At 39.3% G+C, this 18499-nt stretch overlaps 1 protein-coding gene across 1 annotated transcript; it reads right to left on the minus strand.

Annotated features, from left to right (window-relative positions):
• Nucleotides 1–3709: 3709 nt before the first annotated feature.
• On the minus strand, nucleotides 3710–13893 carry crk (v-crk avian sarcoma virus CT10 oncogene homolog). The gene is made up of 3 exons (XM_037774351.1): nucleotides 13245–13893; nucleotides 10942–11528; nucleotides 3710–5143 (listed from the first exon to the last, which is right to left on the minus strand). The coding sequence occupies exons 1-3, from the start codon at nucleotides 13462–13464 to the stop codon at nucleotides 5006–5008; spliced, it is 945 nt and encodes a 314-aa protein (XP_037630279.1). The 5' UTR covers nucleotides 13465–13893; the 3' UTR covers nucleotides 3710–5005.
• Between the last annotated feature and the right edge of the window lie 4606 nt (nucleotides 13894–18499).

Below are 18499 nucleotides of genomic sequence, written 5' to 3' on the forward strand. Positions count from 1 at the left end.
AAAGGACATGTTTATGGGAAAAAAGCTTTGAAATGTCTTCACTGCTTTAAGCGGCACATTTTAAATCCTATTTAGCTCCATTATTGGTTGATGTTTCTATCATTACTTTCTCAAATATTTATCAATAGGCGACCTTATTATTTACTTTTTGAGTGTTCTTTAATTTAATCTAAAATTCTTTATTTTAGCACATTTCTCTCATGACAAAACACTAGTCAATTAATAACAGAACATTAAAGTAAAAGGCAAGGCGACTGAAAAAAAACAAACATGTTAAAACAAATGTTTTCACTGCCAATTAGTTACTTATCATGAAATTAGCATAACAAATAAACAAAAGCCAATTAATTTCCTCTATAATTTAGCTGTGTCTTTTCAATTTAATTTGAATTCCTGTAGTAATATCCTTTTACTGTATGTTAAAAGTCATTTTGTTTGTGATTGTCAATATGGGAGACAATGCTGTTAGGAACGGATAGACCATATTTCATAGCAGTTTTCTTGCTGGCTGCACTGTATGTGCGGTGTATAAGGGAGTCCATACTAGCTATATGATGCACATACTGTTAAAACTTGTTTGGATACATTCCTACTGTACATTGACGCTACAGTTACCCAACGTCATACTGTGTTACTAAAAATACCCCCTGGTAATATGAATGGCAATCATTTCTGTAGCTAGGCAACTGCCATGTGCAGCATGAATGAAAAAGGTTTTTTGGTCATGAATTGTACAGTTAAAACAACGAGCATTCAAATATTTGTTAGACTCACAATATCTTTAAAGTCATGTTGTGGTTAATATGAAATGCTGAGTTAAGTTTTCCTGATACTCGTTTTAACAAAAAAAAGTCAATACATAAAACAAATCAGTTGTCATGGGTTTGACTTTATTTACTAGTATATTAACACATTACATGCTACAGAAAATAAAAAGGTAATTTCAATTGTCTTGAAAGAATATAGTGTTATAATAAAATGGCACATTTTGATATTAACACAGTTTCCACTGGCATTTTGCCACCCCCTTCCTTTTTTATGAAAGGAAATGAATGACTACATGCAGGGCTACTAAAAAAAAAAAAAAAAAAAATACTTCTTGGTGGTTTTCATTGGCAACGCGATTTATAACATAATGATTTATGTAGCTAAGCACCTGCCATGTGCAGTGTGAGTGGCTTGATTTAATCAAAACTACAGATAGAAATGTCAAAAGCTGGCAGTACACAAATGTTACTTTCCTTGGCCAGATTTGTCCAAGAAGTCAACCACATATTTTTAAATAGTAAATATTATTACATCGGTTTGGATGATGGCCAACATAAAAATGAAATGTGAAAGCAGGACAGAGCTCGTCAGGCAAAGCTATAAGATCCTGGAAATTAATGTGTTGTTGGAGCAATCAAGGATAATTAAAAACCCTAAAAAAAAAAAAAAAGAAGGTCAGTTTAAAAGCAGTAAGTGCATTCTGTTAAAAATCAAATGTCATCTCCTTTAATCTCATAAGCACTGGCAGAATATCCTTTCAGGAGGACCCCATCTCTCTGAGTGCTGTTATAGTGCCACCTAAAGGTGACACGGTGTGCTGGCCAGAAGTATTGTACCATGACATCTGAGAGGAAAGTCCTCGCTTGGAAGAGACAGCGAGTTCTCACAGCTCAAATTCAAAGTGGCCCAACTCTGGCAACGGTCTACACCACACACCCAGCCTGCTTCAATCCAAACCAGTCTGCATTATGATACACGAGGGGGATGATTGTCAGGTGTCAACAAATAGATTGATTCAATCTCAACAGAAAACAAACCTCTTGGGGGACGACGACGACGACGACAATCTGGACTACAACATAATTTGCTGTTCTATTTGCCGGATCTCTTGGCAATGCAGACATGGCAGAAGGTAGAGGTGACATAAAAAGTCCATGTTGACTTGTGCATCATAAATGGACAAGGCTTTAAATAATAATAAAAAAAAAAGAGTGGCAGAGGATTAAGTGAGGAAGCACAAAAGAAAGCTGACAAACCAGAGGATTAAAAGAACAAAACGGTGCAAGGTGGCAACAAGATTATTAAAAGGTTAAAAACAAAAGGGCAGATACCAAATAATACCACTTTCTTGGACACATTTGAACACGGAGCAGTTGGTTTTTCTAAAGGTATATTCAATGAACTGAATGGAGAGCACAAACATGAGAAGACAGTACTAACTAACATGGTGGACAGCCTACATTCACTCCGTTCAACTTCATTCAGATTTAGAATGAGAACACGTGGCCTTGTGAGAGCTGGGGTAGGGGGGGCAACAGATGGGCCCCCCCCACCCCCTTGAGTCAGTTTATCCATTTTGCACCAGCGACTCATCGCTCGCTCCCAACATGCAGCAGTAAAAAGTGTACATCGAAACAGTTTCCTCCCGGACAAAAATCAGCTATGAAGAAAACTACAAAGACAACAAAAAAAAACAACATTTGAGCATGTAATGATAATCACATAGTACATCATTTCATAACAATATGTTCTTTTTTCTTACAAAAGACTACTTGGTGGTACTTGGTTGTAGGTGATGGGTGGATGGGGCGGAGGTGAGCCAAGGTGGGAGGTGTGGAGAGGTTGAATGTAGTGTTACCTTTGTCTCCACCTCAACAATAGTCTTGAAGTTTGTCAACTTCACTGCTGGGGTCTGCTCTACGGCTACAACTACATGAAGTCGCTCCTAGTTGCTGGTCTCCACTCAGTTTTTGTTTTCTCCATATGGTATTTGGTAAATGGGGGGCGGGGGTGCTGGACTGGTCCTTGGTCTGCTCCTTGAGGAGAACTGTACACCTCCAGTTGACTTAGCTCTTTCATTTCTTTCTGAGACACAACATTCCTCTGTTAAATCTTCATAGTGATAAAATTCTGCGTCTGTATTTGAGCCTCGCTGCTCTCGTCACTCGCTGTCTGGGGTTACCCTAAAATAATGCTGCATTCATGTCCGATACGAACAATGGTAGATGCAAACTTTTAAACTACAAAATACCCTTAACCTCAACTTAGGTAGGTGGTAAACACTGCCAGAGAATATCGTTAAGTCCAGTTGTGGAGATGTAAATGTCCAATTCCTTCAACAACAACATTTTTAGAATTAAATATTAGTCTTTAATTTGAAGTGAATGAAGACATCAACACCAAGAAGATACCAGTTTGGACAAATGAAGGGCAAATGTAGAAAAAAAATAATGCTGCCATGGCAGGTTTGAGCGAATCAATTGTCGAACTGAATCAAACTGAATCGTCTGTGTGGTCGACTTTGCAGGTTTGTGCTCAAATTCATCACTCACTACATGCATGCATCGTAAGTGTGAAACAAGCAGATCATGATTGAAAGAATAGTTGGGATATAGTCACTTTCTTGCAGAGTTAGATGAGAAGATCAGTGTGATTCTCATGTTTATATAGTAACTATAATAGCTTAGCTTAGCCTGGCTCTTGGTGCCTTCAAATGGGGTCGTGTTTACCGTGTCCATATGAACGCCCCCCCCTTCCCCTCTTGTGGTATTCACAACCTCGTAAGTGGAAAGTTTCTGAAAGCTCAGAGTTCACAAGTTGTGCCGTGTTTGTTGACGTTGTCAGAAATGGCGAAAGTCAATTTTTCGGTGCATAAAAAATGAATATATTGTAATTTTAGCCGTATATTGTTTTTCTTTGTAATTTTACAATATGTCTGAGGAAAATGTTGATATTCCCAACGACTCAATCCTTTTTCATTATACCTTTACATTTACTGCATTATGTTACCCACTTGTTAGCTCGCTAAGTTGTTAGCCCTCGTGGCTTCTAGACGCCGACAGTAACGTTAATATTGCCGTTGCTTAGCAGCGGTGTTCTCACAAATGAACCACTTGGACGCCAAGCATATTGTGTGCACGACTTCCCATGTTGTAAACACGAGCTCACGAGTTTCATTTGAAGGCACCATCTGTCCAAATGTGAGTTACTATTTGAGTTACAGCAAACATAAAGATGAAGATTATGTACTGGACTATTTTTTTGCAACTGGTCTCAGCCAAGAAATAGTCCAGGACATAATCTCCATAAAACTGAACTGTCTTTTTAATCTTTTGTTTTTTCTACGGTTTAAACAAAACAAGATAGAATGCTTTAATTAGTGACCTTTAGAGGTGCTGGTAAGTGGATTTTGTTACGTTAGCCCAGAGCTAGGCTAGCAGTTTCCCCCTGCTTCCAATCTTTATGCTAAGCTAGGCTACGCTAATCGGCTGCTGGCGGTGGCTTCATTTCTACCGTGCAGACTCAGAGTAGTATCAATGCTCTAATCTAACTCTTGGCAAGAAAATGAATAAGCATTTTCTAAAAATGTCAAACTATTGTTTTTAACAAAGACTGTCAAAAAAATCAATAATGGCACCAAAACAGCTTTAAACAAGACAGAACACATGAAAACTGTGTTGTTACCCTTCAACTTGTTACTGTATTCCCATCTGACATGAATGCAGCACGAGTGATCCTACAGCGCTGTAACCATGGTGACGGATGAGGATGAAAAATGACACAGCGCTGAGCAGTTATCTCCTGGCTCCAACACAGGAAGAGGAAGTGGTTGAACTCTGCGGCGAAGAGTCTCCTGAGGAGTGAGTGTTGATAATGTGTCCACGGCAAGACGAGGGGAGGATCTAAAGGGTGTTGCCACTTCCATGGAACGGAGATTCAGTTTACAGTTCCACTGTAGAGTACATCAGTCAGTCAGTCAGAGCAGGAGAAGGGCGGGCATGATTATTCAGAGGGGTAGAAACGGAGGGTGTGTGTGCGCATTACAAGGGTCCAACGAGGGCCTGTTTGCTTTGTTCTCAGTGATTCTCTGAAACTGTACTTGGTGCAGGTAAAACCTGGAACAGATGTGAGGGAGGGGGGGGAGCCGGTGAGCGTGTGGAATGGGAAGGAAGGGAGGTAGGGAACGGTGAGGAAGGGTCTAATACTAGTGTCCAGGTTGCGGCCTGGCCGTCCGCCCTCAGCTCAGTTCATCCTCGGCGTTGTGCTGGTCCAGCAGTTTGACGTGCGTGAAGGGAAAGTGGCCGCGCTTGCCTTTACATTCACCTTCCCACTGGCCGTTCACGTTTATTTTGGTCACCTTCACCATATCGCCCACCTGGGGAGGGAGGGGAGAGAGTTCAGCGTCATTATGTGACAGACAAAGCGACAAGATTTATTATCATCATTAAGAACAGATAATCCTTTAATCCTCTCGAATCCATTGTTGCCAGAGAGCTGAAACAATTATTGGATCAACAGAAAATTATCATTCATTTATTGTTTCAGTCATTTATCAAACAAAAGCGGCAAATCTCCACAGGGTCTAGTTCCTCAGAAATTATATAGATACTGGCATGTCATACTAGCTAGCATACTTGCGAGGAAAAACTGGCATTGCCATTTTCAAAGGGGTCTCTTGACCTCTGACCTCAAGATATGTGAATGAAAATAGGTTCTATGGGTACCCACGAGTCTCCCCTTTACAGACATGCCCACTTTGTGATCACATGCAGTTTGGGGCAAGTCATAGTCAAGTCAGCACACTGACACACTGACAGCTGCTGTTGTCTGTTGGGCTGCAGTTTGCCATGTTATGATTTTGAGCATATTTTTTATGCTAAATGTAGTACCTGTGAGGGTTTCTGGACAATATTTGTGATTGCTTTGTGTTCTTAATTGATTTCCAATAATAACTAGATACATACATTTGCATAAAGCAGCATATTTGTCCTCTCCCATATTGGCTTCGTCCAAAATCACATACTATGCACTACATACTGTGTACTATCGTTCAACATACTTTTGTGTGAATAAACTGTAGTTTTTATCTTTTCGGACGCACTGAGTAGTAATTGAGAGACTCCTTGCCGGTTGCAGACGTGTAACCATGGTAACCCGTGCCAACGTCATGTGATGAAAACGACTGTTTGTGAGAATCAAAGTCTGAACTAATCTAATATATATATTACGCCAAGCAAAGTGAAATCTTACACTTACAGTTAAATTGAAGCGTTATTGACGTGATAGAGCTGTCTGTCAACGTCCGTCATGAACGTTGTCGTTACTGACGCATTGCATTGTGGGACATTTATGCTGCCATAGTGTCTAGTGTTACATACTGTAATAATTCACCGAAAATAGTATGCAATCCGCGTATTATTGGTTTCATACTAAGGTTTCGGACATACTAAAATATCTCAAATGCTGTTTTTTACTAAATGGCATGTTAGTATGGAATTTCGGATGCAACCATAGTCAAGTCAGCACACAGAGCGGTTGTTGCCTGTTGGGCTGCAGTTTGCCATGTTATGATTTGAGCATATTTTCTATGCTAAATGCAGTACCTGTGAGGGTTTCTGGACAAAATTCATCATTGTTTTGTGTTGTTTATTCACTTCCAATAATAAATACATACATGCATTTGCATAAAGCAGCATATTTGCTCACTCCCATGTTGATAAGAGTATTAAATACTTGACATATCTCCCTTTAAGGTACATTTTGACTATGGACAATCATGCAATTAATCGCAATTAAATATTTTAATGGATTGACAGCCCTACTGTAAATAGAATATGTTTTGGTTTAGGGACTGATGGTCAGAGGACACTAACTACAAGGCATTTTTCACTATTTTCTGACATTCTATAGACTAAATGATTAATGGAAATTAAATGAGAAATAAACCCCAGAAAATGTAACGTTAGTTGCAGCCCTACTGTCAGGTGCTAGCATGTGTGATTACAATTGACCTGGACAGACAGAGGAGTGGCTGTTCCTGTGTCACTGAACCTGAGCAAACAAGGACTAACAGACAGTTCCAAAGTTCATGTTGATGTGACTGACGACTGAATAGTCAGGGGTTAAGGCTGTGAGGGCACGCTCAAAGCTTACACTCTGACACTCCTCCAGGGCTCAGTATCAGTTTGATGACCCGTTACCAGTTAAGACTTAATCTTCCTTGTGTTAAATGTGTAACTGGCAGCATGACTCAACTGAGGTTTTTTTTCTGCTGCTGATGCAAGAGCTTTGATTTTTTTGTATTCTTTTTTTTCCACCTAATGCAGCTGCACAGTGCACACTTAAAATGAAATCAGAAAAGTCCTTTAGGTATGTTCGACAGTTAAAGGGCTCTGCATTTCCTTCAATGATTTCCTTTAGTATTTTGTATAGTCCTAAATTGTTTTATATGCAACTAGAAAATGTTTTCATTGTCGACTAACCCACAGTCTTTTTGATTAATCATTTATTCTATCAAATTGTAAAAAATAGTGAAAAATGTCGAAGGTGACGTCTTCAAATAGCTTTCCATTGTCCCACCACTAGATTATATTTCCAATCAAAGAACAGGAATTTTTGAGAATCCACTAGGACTTAATATGGTATTCTAAAAAGATGAAGATAATGTTGTTATGTATACTTCCTAGGTATGGTGATTCATAAGTCACAGAACTGATCAATGGGCTGTATATAAGGAAACCGGAAACAATCTCAGACACCACTCTGAAGGAGACAGCTTGACATGTTTGAATAAAGTGTACATAGTGTACTGGAGAAGAGTTGTGCAAAGTCTTTTACATTTTGATGTCTGTCTAATAGTCCAAAACCCAAACATATTTAGTTTGAAATCACGTCAGACAAAGAGCATCAACTCTCACATTTGAGTAGGGATGCACCGATACTGGATCAGATATCGAACTGATACTGACTTATATAGCTGGATCGGGTATCGGTGACAATGGGGCCGATCTATTCAATTCAACTCTATGTTTATACACTATATACATTATTTACTGGAATTTTAATTGCTGTTTAAGTTTTGACCAATTTTGAAGATTTTTTTTACCAAGTTGCTGGTGTGCGATTTATTATTTTAATGATAAATTACAATTCAGTAAATGTATATCTATGTATTTATTTGTCATGTTTTGTTTTACAAATTTAGGATATCAATGTTTAAGTGAAGCCTGATGTTGCCTTACACATAATAGAATGATCCTAGTCACTTCCACACAGTGAGGCATACAGCTTATTAATTAAACACTGGTGTCGGAACAGTACTCGGTATCGGCCGATACACAAAGCCCAGATATTGCTATTGATATCGGGTAAGTGTGTAAGAAAATATCGGGAAAAAAATCGAATATCGCGATATTATGTTTTATGATACTGCATTGATTCTCAAAAACACTATTGATTTTTAACTAATAGTTTACATGCAAAGATTCACTCAGTCAATACTTTAATTTAGTTGCAAAGATATGACAGTTGACAGTTTTCCTAGAATTAGATTTTTTTATTTTAAATCACGATATATCTCAATATATTGAATCGTTACCCCTGTATCATGATTCGTATCGTATCGACAGATTCTTGCCAATAGACAGCCCTAATATCGGGACTGAAAAAGTGGGATTGGTGCATCCCTACATTTGAGGGAATATTGGGCATCTTTGCTTCAAACATGACTTCAAAACTTTAAAAAACAGCATCAACTCAAAGTGACTTTGCTTAGCTATGTGTGTTTTGTGGGTCACTCGTTCGCAACTGTGTTAGCGTTAGGAAACAATGTTTTAACGGAGCAAACTGTGGCGTTTTTCCACAAAAAATTTACCTGTACAGCGAGCAAAGGATTAGTAATGAATAAGTCTTTATACAGCAGGTACCAAAGCATTCAAAAAGACCTTAGTATCGACTCAGGGCATCCTTAGGCATTACATTGAGGATTCTTTAAATAGAGGTGCTGATGTGTCTGTATGGTGAAAAGTATGAAGACTTTATCATTATTATGTAACAAGCCACAGACACATACTGGTCACAGCCATTTGTTGATGTAGTGGATCTGGTGCCATTTTGGATCCCTATATAGAGTATATAGGGGAAAATGCCATAAACACCAATATGATGCAGTTGAATACAGCATCACCACAAGCCTTGGCCTCAAAATTACCACACAGTTGAAGAAATACCTCTTTGACACAAAAACTGAACAGAATAAGCCTCAGTCTGTATGCTAGAGCTGACTCAATCAATGATAAATAAATCATCAGCAATATCTTTGGGTTTTGGACTCTGGAGAGAAACTGTGGTTTGAAGTAGGGCTGCCCCCTCTTAGTCAATTACTTAAACCAAAAAAAAAAAAAAAAAAAAAAAAAAAAGGGGAAAGAAAAGATTAGTTGACTAGTTGATCTGTCGTTTTGGTCTTAGTCAGTTGTTTTTATGCTTTAGTCATGCTGAATGACTTATTTCCAAGAAACTTATGAGCACATCTCTGGTAAACACAAGATATAAAATAGTGCTCTTGTGTGATTCTTTGTGGAGAAACTCAGTTTTATAGATCTGTTGATTAAATCAACTAATTGATTAGTCGACAAAGTCGTATGAGTGTTTGTCAACTAAGAATTTCTTTGGTCGAGGAAGCCCTAGTTTGAAGACTTCACCTTAGGCTTTGGGAAAGTGTGATGGATCATTTTTAGAACTTAATTGACATTTCATAAAACAAACAGTTACCCGTTAATCGAGAAAATAATCTGCAGATTCATCACTAATGCAAAAAAGTTATGTTAATAGCCCCCCTACTTTGCTTGATGGCTATTGAAGTGGACTGATTAAAATTGCAGGGATGTTATTATGTCCTATGCCTTTATCTTTATCAACTATATGCACGGACTGGAATCTTCACAAAGAGTGAAATTACAGTTTAGGTCCAATGTTGTAATAGCCTGTAACCACTGCCACAACTTTATGATGCTGAAATCTTTTCTGTGTCTCAGAATTTAGAAAACAAGTAACAGCATTATGGACATGAAAATGTTATGAAGACACAGATGCAGCTGGTATATACAATGAAATTAAACTAATATGTGATTTAGGAGTTAGTTGGTTTCATTTACTGAAGATAAAGAGTGATCTTCACAATCGGAAGGTTTTCTGAAGACAACGAACAAGGAAATGTTAGCTAATTATTAACTGTCCAGTGCCGCGTTGCTGAGTCACTACTACCCAACTAGAGTGGAGGAAACAAGCAGCCTCACATAGGTCAAAGCCAGACAGGTCTACCACAGGTGGGAGTGCCAGAAACCAACTCATACAAAAGGATCTACCCGTCATATGTAACTGAGCAAACTTAAAACAGACCAAAGTTTCCCCTAGCTGACAAATAAGCTGGAGAAAGACAAATCATCCAGCAGCAGCAGGCTTGAGGTTTGACTTCACAAAAAAAAAGCAAGAAAAGGGTACAGATTTGAGGAGTCCAAGGATGGATCTGTATTGGTATCTTTAGCGTTACAGTCCAGCAGGGCAGGAGAGACAAGAGCATACTCCGACTAGCCTGCCTCGCAGTCCCACTCCTGGCTCAGCTTGACTCCTGGCTTCACAGAGACCAGAGGAAATGGTCCTGTTCCCAAACACAAACTATTTCCTTCCCCCAACGACCTGCTCCGTGGGAGCCCCGCTCTCGCTTCCGGACAGTTTAACAGCCCAGCCACCGCGAGCAGGGAGCAGAACTTAATGGCAGTTTTCATATTGGGGTACCCTATTAGACTGAAATCATCTTTCTTTTCTAGTCCAGAAAGAGAACGCCAGTGAGTTAGTACACATTTTGGGCAGACTTTATAATGTCACTGGACTGATCTCTGCAGAAGAGATATTAAATGACCAGATTATCTAGAAAACTACACGGAGAGCTGGCTGAGCACTCTCTGACCTTGATTCCTCTTCACCCTGCTCAACACATAGTGAGGAAGAAATAGTCAAAAGCACAATAGGGAAGAAAGCGAAAGAATGTGAGCTCAGTCTTGATAAGCTTAAAAGGGCTGGTCCTATATTCTTCTTCACTAACCGTCTCCTTTCCTCCAGCACGTTAAAAGGATGCATGAAATTAAGACAAAACACAACACACACGTTTATATTTACCTCTAAGGCCAGGGCTGTCTTGTCGTATGCATTGGGCACCCTCTTCTGTATGGCCCTGGCATAGACAGGTCCATTCTGGAGATTTGGGAGGGGGGTGGGCTGGGCGTACTGGCTCGGGTCTCCCAGCAGCGGAGCGCCGGATTGGGCTGTAGAGCCGTCAGAGTTCCCTAGCATCGCCATTCCTCCCGGCGGCCCCCCAGGCACGCCGGGCCCCGCCCCCGAACTCGGAGACGCCGGTCGGTACTTCTCAACGTACGGCACTGGGATCATCCCCGCCCGGCCTTCAGAGTTCTGGGCGTTCCACCACTGCTCCTCTGGCTTCTCCAGAACTCGGAGAATATCACCCTTCCTAAACGGGAGATCCTCCTCGTCATTGCCAGGGAAATCGAAAAGTGCTCGAACATACTCGTCTTCCAGGCGCGGCGGGGGGCCGCCGGGGCCGACGCTGATGAAGGAGGTGTGTTTGGACTTGTTGATGGGTTCTATTAAGGTGGTGGTGTCCAAGTAGTGGATTTTATAGAACTCTAGCAAAGCGGGGAGAGCGTCGAACTCCTGGTCACCGATACGGAACCTCGGATGGGCCAAACCTGGTGAAAATGAGGGAGGATGGAAGAGGAGTCAGAAAGTGATATGACTTCTTATCCAACACACTACCTGCTCTTGCATGTTCAAATCTGGCAGATGTGAAGCTGATCTATTTATGTAACAAAGCATAATGATGGAGGTGCTTTCCAGAATGACCAGCCAGGAAGGATTTTTGTTTCCTTATTTCTCATTTCTTTCTCTCTGTCATATTGGATTTTGTTCCTTCCGACAACAGGTATGTATTTTTGAAAAAGGCATGAGGAAAAACAAAAAAAATATTCTCCTGCATTGCCTTCCCAGGAAAACCCCCAGCAGAGGCAGCGGACAACATCTGGTCAAAGTGTAATAAAACCAGGCATTATGACAGACTTTTGAACATTTACAACTCTCTCGGGGTCAGCTGGTAAATTAGGCTCATTTTAAAAAGGTGCACCAGGGACAGAACTCAATGCCATTTGAAAACACCACCCACCACGATGGATTTAAGTGACACCAATCTAGCATTTACTGAATCAATGTGTTGCATAATCTCCAGTGAGTTGTCTGTCTGAGTACTCGCACAAGGTCTGAAACCATGACCAGAGGTATATGTACCAGAGGTATATTCACCAGAGGTGTATATTCACCAGAGGTATATTCACCAGAGGTATATGTACCAAAGGTATATGTACCAAAGGTATATGTACCAGAGGTATATTCACCAGAGGTATATTCACCAGAGGTGTATGTACCAGAGGTGTATGTACCAGAGGTGTATGTACCAGAGGTGTATGTACCAGAGGTATATTAACCAGAGGTATATTCACCAGAGGTATATGTACCAGAGGTGTATGTATCAGAGGTGTATGTACCAGAGGTGTATGTACCAGAGGTATATTCACCAGAGGTATATGTACCAGAGGTGTATGTACCAGCAGTGTATGTACCAGAGGTATATGTACCAGAGGTGTATGTACCAGAGGTATATTCACCAGAGGTATATGTACTAGAGGTATATTTACCAGAGGTATATTCACCAGAGGTGTATGTACCAGAGGTATATTCACCAAAGGTATATGTATTAGAGGTGTATGTACCAGAGGTGTATGTACCAGAGGTATATTCACCAGAGGTATATGTACTAGAGGTATATTTACCAGAGGTATATTTACCAGAGGTATATGTACCAGAGGTATATGTACCAGAGGTATATTCACCAGAGGTATATTCACCAGAGGTGTATGTACCAGAGGTATATTCACCAGAGGTATATTCACCAGAGGTATATGTACCAGAGGTATATGTATTAGAGGTGTATGTACCAGAGGTGTATGTACTAGAGGTATATTTACCAGAGGTATATTTACCAGAGGTATATGTACCAGAGGTATATGTACCAGAGGTATATTCACCAGAGGTGTATGTACCAGAGGTATATGTACCAGAGGTATATTCACCAGAGGTGTATGTACCAGAGGTATATTTACCAGAGGTGTATGTACCAGAGGTATATTTACCAGAGGTATATGTACCAGAGGTGTATGTACCAGAGGTATATATTCACCAGAGGTATATATATATACAACCCCACATGTTTCAGGGAGTCTGGCCTCTCCACACAACCGATAGGAACATGTACTATTGCGCATCCCTCTTTGGTGCAAGTCATGCAAGAACGGTCACATCAGCATCTCCATAACAACACCGAGCCACCACTGAACCCACTCCCGTTATCTCACCTGGACCGGACTGTCGGTTGTTGCTGATGCTGTTAATGATGTAATGCGAGACTTTGGAGTTCTCGGACACGGAGAGCACGTAGTCTCCGGGGCTGGTGATGGAGTCCCGGACCAGAAACACGCCGTGCCGCTGCCCCTGCAGCAGAGACACAGCCTCCTGACGGCTCAGCCGGCCCCAGTACCAGCTGCCTCGGTCCTCCGCGTCAAAATTGCCGGCCATGGTAACCAGTCCAGAGCCGAGGCTTCACCGGGGCCTTCCCGTGTCTCCCTCCCGTTATCCTCCAGCAGAGCCTTCAACTCATACACAAACTTTAGCGCCTAGAGCACGTTTAGTAAACACTAGAGCTCCAGCAGCCGGCTGTTTAGACATCAATACACCGAGATAGAGCCACAACCACCACATAAAAAGCACTGCTGTTTGGTTTATGAGCGGTATTAAGCTCCACTAGTCATATTAACGCGTTTTAGAGACTGAATTCCAGCTACAATCCAGCGACCGATGACAACTAACTTCAAAAACTGAAATGGCGGATACGGGAACACAAAAAAAGACCCCACTCACCGGATGTGACGTAGTAACTATGTGCACCAGACGCACCAGTGTGAAGCTCGTGAGAATATAAGAGAGTAACACAACACTTCCTGCAAGTCATTATCTGTTAGGTTTAAACAGGACATCAATGTAAACTGTTCTTTCTGTGATGTACTCCCAGAAACTGAAACATGCTGAGGAAGGACTTGAGTAGATTCATTATTGATAATATTGACCCTGGTTTTATTCTATGTCTAGAGAATGTTTTGTTTGGTTTCCATAAAGGTAACAGTAAAATCAAAGAACATTATATTATTAATCTGATTATTCTCTTAGCTAAATTTCATATACATAAATCCAAATTTAGTAAATCTAAACCTTCATTTTTTGTATTTGAACATGAAACCAAACAATACATTAAATTGATTCTCTCCTCCGAAAACAAAAAAAAGCTATTAAGACGGTAACTTTATGCACCTCCTTTAATATATTTATCTAAATGCTTATTTTCCCTGGCTTTGTACTTGTAAGTTGTAAGCTGTTTATCCCCTGGCATCTGTTATTTTGTCTTGATGTTCTTTTTACAGTTTTGCACGTCTTTGTATTTGAACCTGTATGACCAGTTTGTGAAATAAAGGCAATAAAAAACAAACAAAAAAAAACAAAAAAACACAACAGTTCCTTCTGCGAATCACATCATGAAACTTGCTCTCATTTATCCTGGTCCTGTAAATTTACATGTGAATTGTGGAAAGTTGTCAATAATTTTATACTTGTTAACATTTTCTGAGATTTTGCACTGTACTATAGAAATAATATATTTGGTTGCTATGATTACAGTGACAAAGACAATAATGCATTTTTTCTTATTAATTGAAATTTAATGTGTGTAAAAGTGTAAATTTACCCCCCAAAAAAGCCTAACTTCTTTGTATTTATGAAAGAAATGGAATTAAATCTGTCAACTATTTCTTCCTCACAAAACAAAAAGCAATGAAAACAATGAATGTATGCAATATCTTTAAAGTTTTTAAGTGAAATTATTGTCATACTCTCGCGTGGTCTTTTTTTATTATTATCTATTTATTTATTTATTTTTATTGGGGTTTTTTTTAATTTTATGTTGGTTTTATTTAATTTCTGTTGTCCTTTTATGTTTGGCACAGCTCTTTGTTTACGTTTTTGCTATGCTTCTTTTGTATGTAAATGTTTTTAATGTTTTCTGCTGTTACTATGGATACTGTCATTTTGAAATAGTAAAAAAAACAAAAACAAAAAAATAACACTGAGCCGCACAATAATCACACAAGCTTATAATTATCAGATAAAGTAAAAATATAACAATACCATTTGGTGTATATTCTATTATAAACTTACCATGAAACATTTAGGTGTATATTTTATTTTTCTAAAGTGACAAATTTGTAAGCTCTTATTTTGAAGCGAGGTGCTCTTCCTGTTTGTGTGTTAACTCCGTGTAACTTGACAGCCCTGTCCTTCATGCTGGTGGGTTGTTGGGAAAGCTGAAGCTTTGCCTCTTTATTGCACCAGATCAGCCTCAGTGTGCTGTTATACACTGCGGACACACACACTTCATGTTTTGTTCCCACAAGCATTTAGAAGGTCTCAAAAATATATCTAGCACATTTTACCCGGTAAATAGAGGCTTGGTTGCAATTTGTAAGCTTAGCCTCTAGATGTCAGCCAAATACTAGAATATCCATATTGTTATACTAACACTGTTGTGGTTTGATATCCACCATCAGAACCTTTGTCCTCCATAAATAATAGAACTAATAAAGGATTAACTTGAAAAAAAATAAAAACACAAATAAACCTTTTTCTTGCTACAGACAGAAACCAAGGCACTATTCACTGAACTAACACCACCAACATACTGTATAAACTATATTTAGAGGCAACAGGTCTTGTGGGGCAAGTAGGACTAGTGTGGCAAAGCCAATGCTTGCAACAGAAAAAAGTGTGGTTTTAGTGGTCAAGTCAATTTGATCTGTATAGCCCAAAATCACAAATCACAAATTTGCCTCAGGGGGCTTTACGATCATGTACAAGGACACCCTCTGTCTTTTACAGGGCAACCCTCTGTTATTCATCATTATTCTAAGGCTAGCTGCTTGCTTGTTATAGTCAGAGAAGAAGAGCAGGCTTTTAGGATCTCAAGCATCTATCTGAGAGGATTAAACATGAAAGCAGCAGAACATCGTAGTAAAATAACGGTTTATAACTGTTTATCAATGACTTACTAACATTTATAACTGCAGACTAGATGGTTTATAACTGTTTATTAATGACTTACTGGCATTTACTGTAAAACCTGAGACTCAGTGTTTTATAACTGTTTATTAATGACTTACTAACATTTATAACTGCAGACTAGATGGTTTAAAACTGTTTATTAATGACTAACTAACATTTATAACTGCAGACTAGATGGTTTATAACTGTTTATTAATGACTTAACAACATGTATAATTGCAGACTAGATGGTTTATAACTGTTTATTAATGACTTACTAACATTTATGATTGCAGACTAGATGGTTTATTACTGTTTATTAATGACTTACTAACATTTATAACTGCAGAGTAGATGGTTTATAACTGTTTATTAATGACTTACTGGCATTTACTGTAAAACTGGAGACTCAGTGTTTTATAACTGTTTATTAATGGCTTACCAACATTTATAATTGCAGACTAGATGGTTTATTACTGTTTATTAATGACTTACTAACATTTATAACTGCAGACTAGATGGTTTATAACTGTTTATTAATGACTTAACAACATGTATAATTGCAGACTAGATGGTTTATAACTGTTTATTAATGACTTAACAACATTTATAATTGCAGACTAGATGGTTTATAACTGTCTATAACCATCAAGTCTACAGATAAAAATCAAATAATAGATTTTCCAAAAAGGATGCATAAATACGTCCATTGTAAGTTACTACCAGGTATTGGAATAAGTAAAACACATACTACTCTTTTCAGTATGTACCACTAGCCACAGCTACCACCAGCTGAACAGATGGATGCTGAATCAGCGTGGTTGATGGATGCTCCTCCACATCGAGGTCTGTGTAGTCTGCTGTTCTCTGGGCCTGAACACTGGATGCAGCTGACACCTACAATCCATGAAGTATAAGCAGTCATAATATTCAAACATAAAAGTGAGAAAATGCATTTGTTTTTGTATCATAGAATTTATTGGGATCCATGGCATAACAGAAAATGATACGTTTTACAATTTCATCTGTAAATGAATGCACAGCGCATTCTTTTCAAAGGATCCTCTTGATAAAGTGGCATGGAAATAAAAGAGCTTTGGGGAAAGAAGAAGAAGACACTGTATAGAGAACAATACACAAGTGTACTGTAGATTGAGAAATATATATTGAAGAAAGACTCATTGAGAGAGAAAAGACCCAAGGCTACAGACACTCATGCCTTCAGATTCACATTACCATGTTTCTTTTTACATACTGTATATCAGCAGAGTCTTTGAGCAACACATACATTTGCATCTTCACATCTATAGTATTCATAGCTCCTCCTGCTCTACGAGTCCACGGTAAACACAACGATCATGTCACATTTTACTGCAACGTATGAAAGGATTAGTCATTCTGTCTGTAGTGACGAGCAGAGAGACGCTTCAGTCACTGTGCCTGACCTCTGTACAAAGAGCCAATGGTGAAACAAACATACAGAGCACAAAATTACAATTTGAATGACATATCTTTATGTTCAAGCAAGTTATTCCGTGTTGCAAACACACTTGATTCTTGTTAGGATGGACAACTCTTGAGACGATTTCAAGAAACCTGCATTCTTGTGTGGAATCAGATCAAAGTGCAGCATCGGTTCAGGTTAATGTCTTCCAATCAGTTTGAGATCAAACTGCACTGAATCCTTCATATCAAAGGTGGATGACACTGTGGGAACGAAAGGTTTCAAATTAGAAGCGCACATCCATGTTGATGTATTAGTCTGATTCCAGTTGTGATCTCTTTGCTTTGATTTGCAGTGACCTTAACATAAAAGCAGACAAGAGCATGGCTTCAGCGCATTATAAACATGACTCTGATCTCCACTGTACAACTCTCTCTCTCTCTCTGTCTGCAGTCAGGAGTTGTGTTTCAGTAGCAGGCAGGAAACCACAGTAAACCTGAGAATAGTGAGTCAGTTTGACCCTGAGCATCGGGTCCGACCACTAACTGTATACTGGATCTAATGCGCAGTGATCCACACTGACCAATAGTTTATGGTATACAAACATTCACGTCACAATCTGAACTCACTATAGCGATCACAATTTGATGTGAATCCACACAATGGCTTGTGTTTTTCAGTGGTTTTCAAGGACAATCTCAGCTGACTCAGCTGACCTGCCCGCTGCCCGTCTGCCTCTGTTTAAAGGGTTCGTCGTACTGAGATGTTTGTAAAAATTGATTTTGCAGGGACAATGCAATAATAGCTTATCGTAAAGGTAGCTTAAAAGGAAATTTCTCTTTGTAATCAGCTTCAAGTGCAATGCCACTGAATTGTTTCAGGCTAGTTTGTATTGATGAGGTGCGAGGGAACTGTTTGCTGCATGGAGAGCTTTCAGGTGGCATCTACAGGATCCACAGTCACGTTGTTGCCACTGACCACACCCGCAAAAGACATAAGTTATCCCTTGTTCACTGATAAACA

The sequence above is a fragment of the Sebastes umbrosus genome, chromosome 7 (genome assembly GCF_015220745.1).
Source record: "Sebastes umbrosus isolate fSebUmb1 chromosome 7, fSebUmb1.pri, whole genome shotgun sequence".
NCBI classification, from domain to species: domain Eukaryota; kingdom Metazoa; phylum Chordata; class Actinopteri; order Perciformes; family Sebastidae; genus Sebastes; species Sebastes umbrosus.

What these genes read in the sequence shown, in the direction of transcription:
- crk (XM_037774351.1), bottom strand. Translation starts at nt 13,464, where the DNA reads ATGGCCGGCAATTTTGACGCGGAGGACCGAGGCAGCTGGTACTGGGGC. An exon ending in CAACCGACAGTCCGGTCCAG is followed by an intron (nt 11,529 to 13,244) that starts GTGAGATAACGG and finishes CATTTTCACCAG; the next exon opens with GTTTGGCCCATCCGAGGTTC. An exon ending in AGACAGCCCTGGCCTTAGAG is followed by an intron (nt 5,144 to 10,941) that starts GTAAATATAAAC and finishes CTCCCTCCCCAG; the next exon opens with GTGGGCGATATGGTGAAGGT.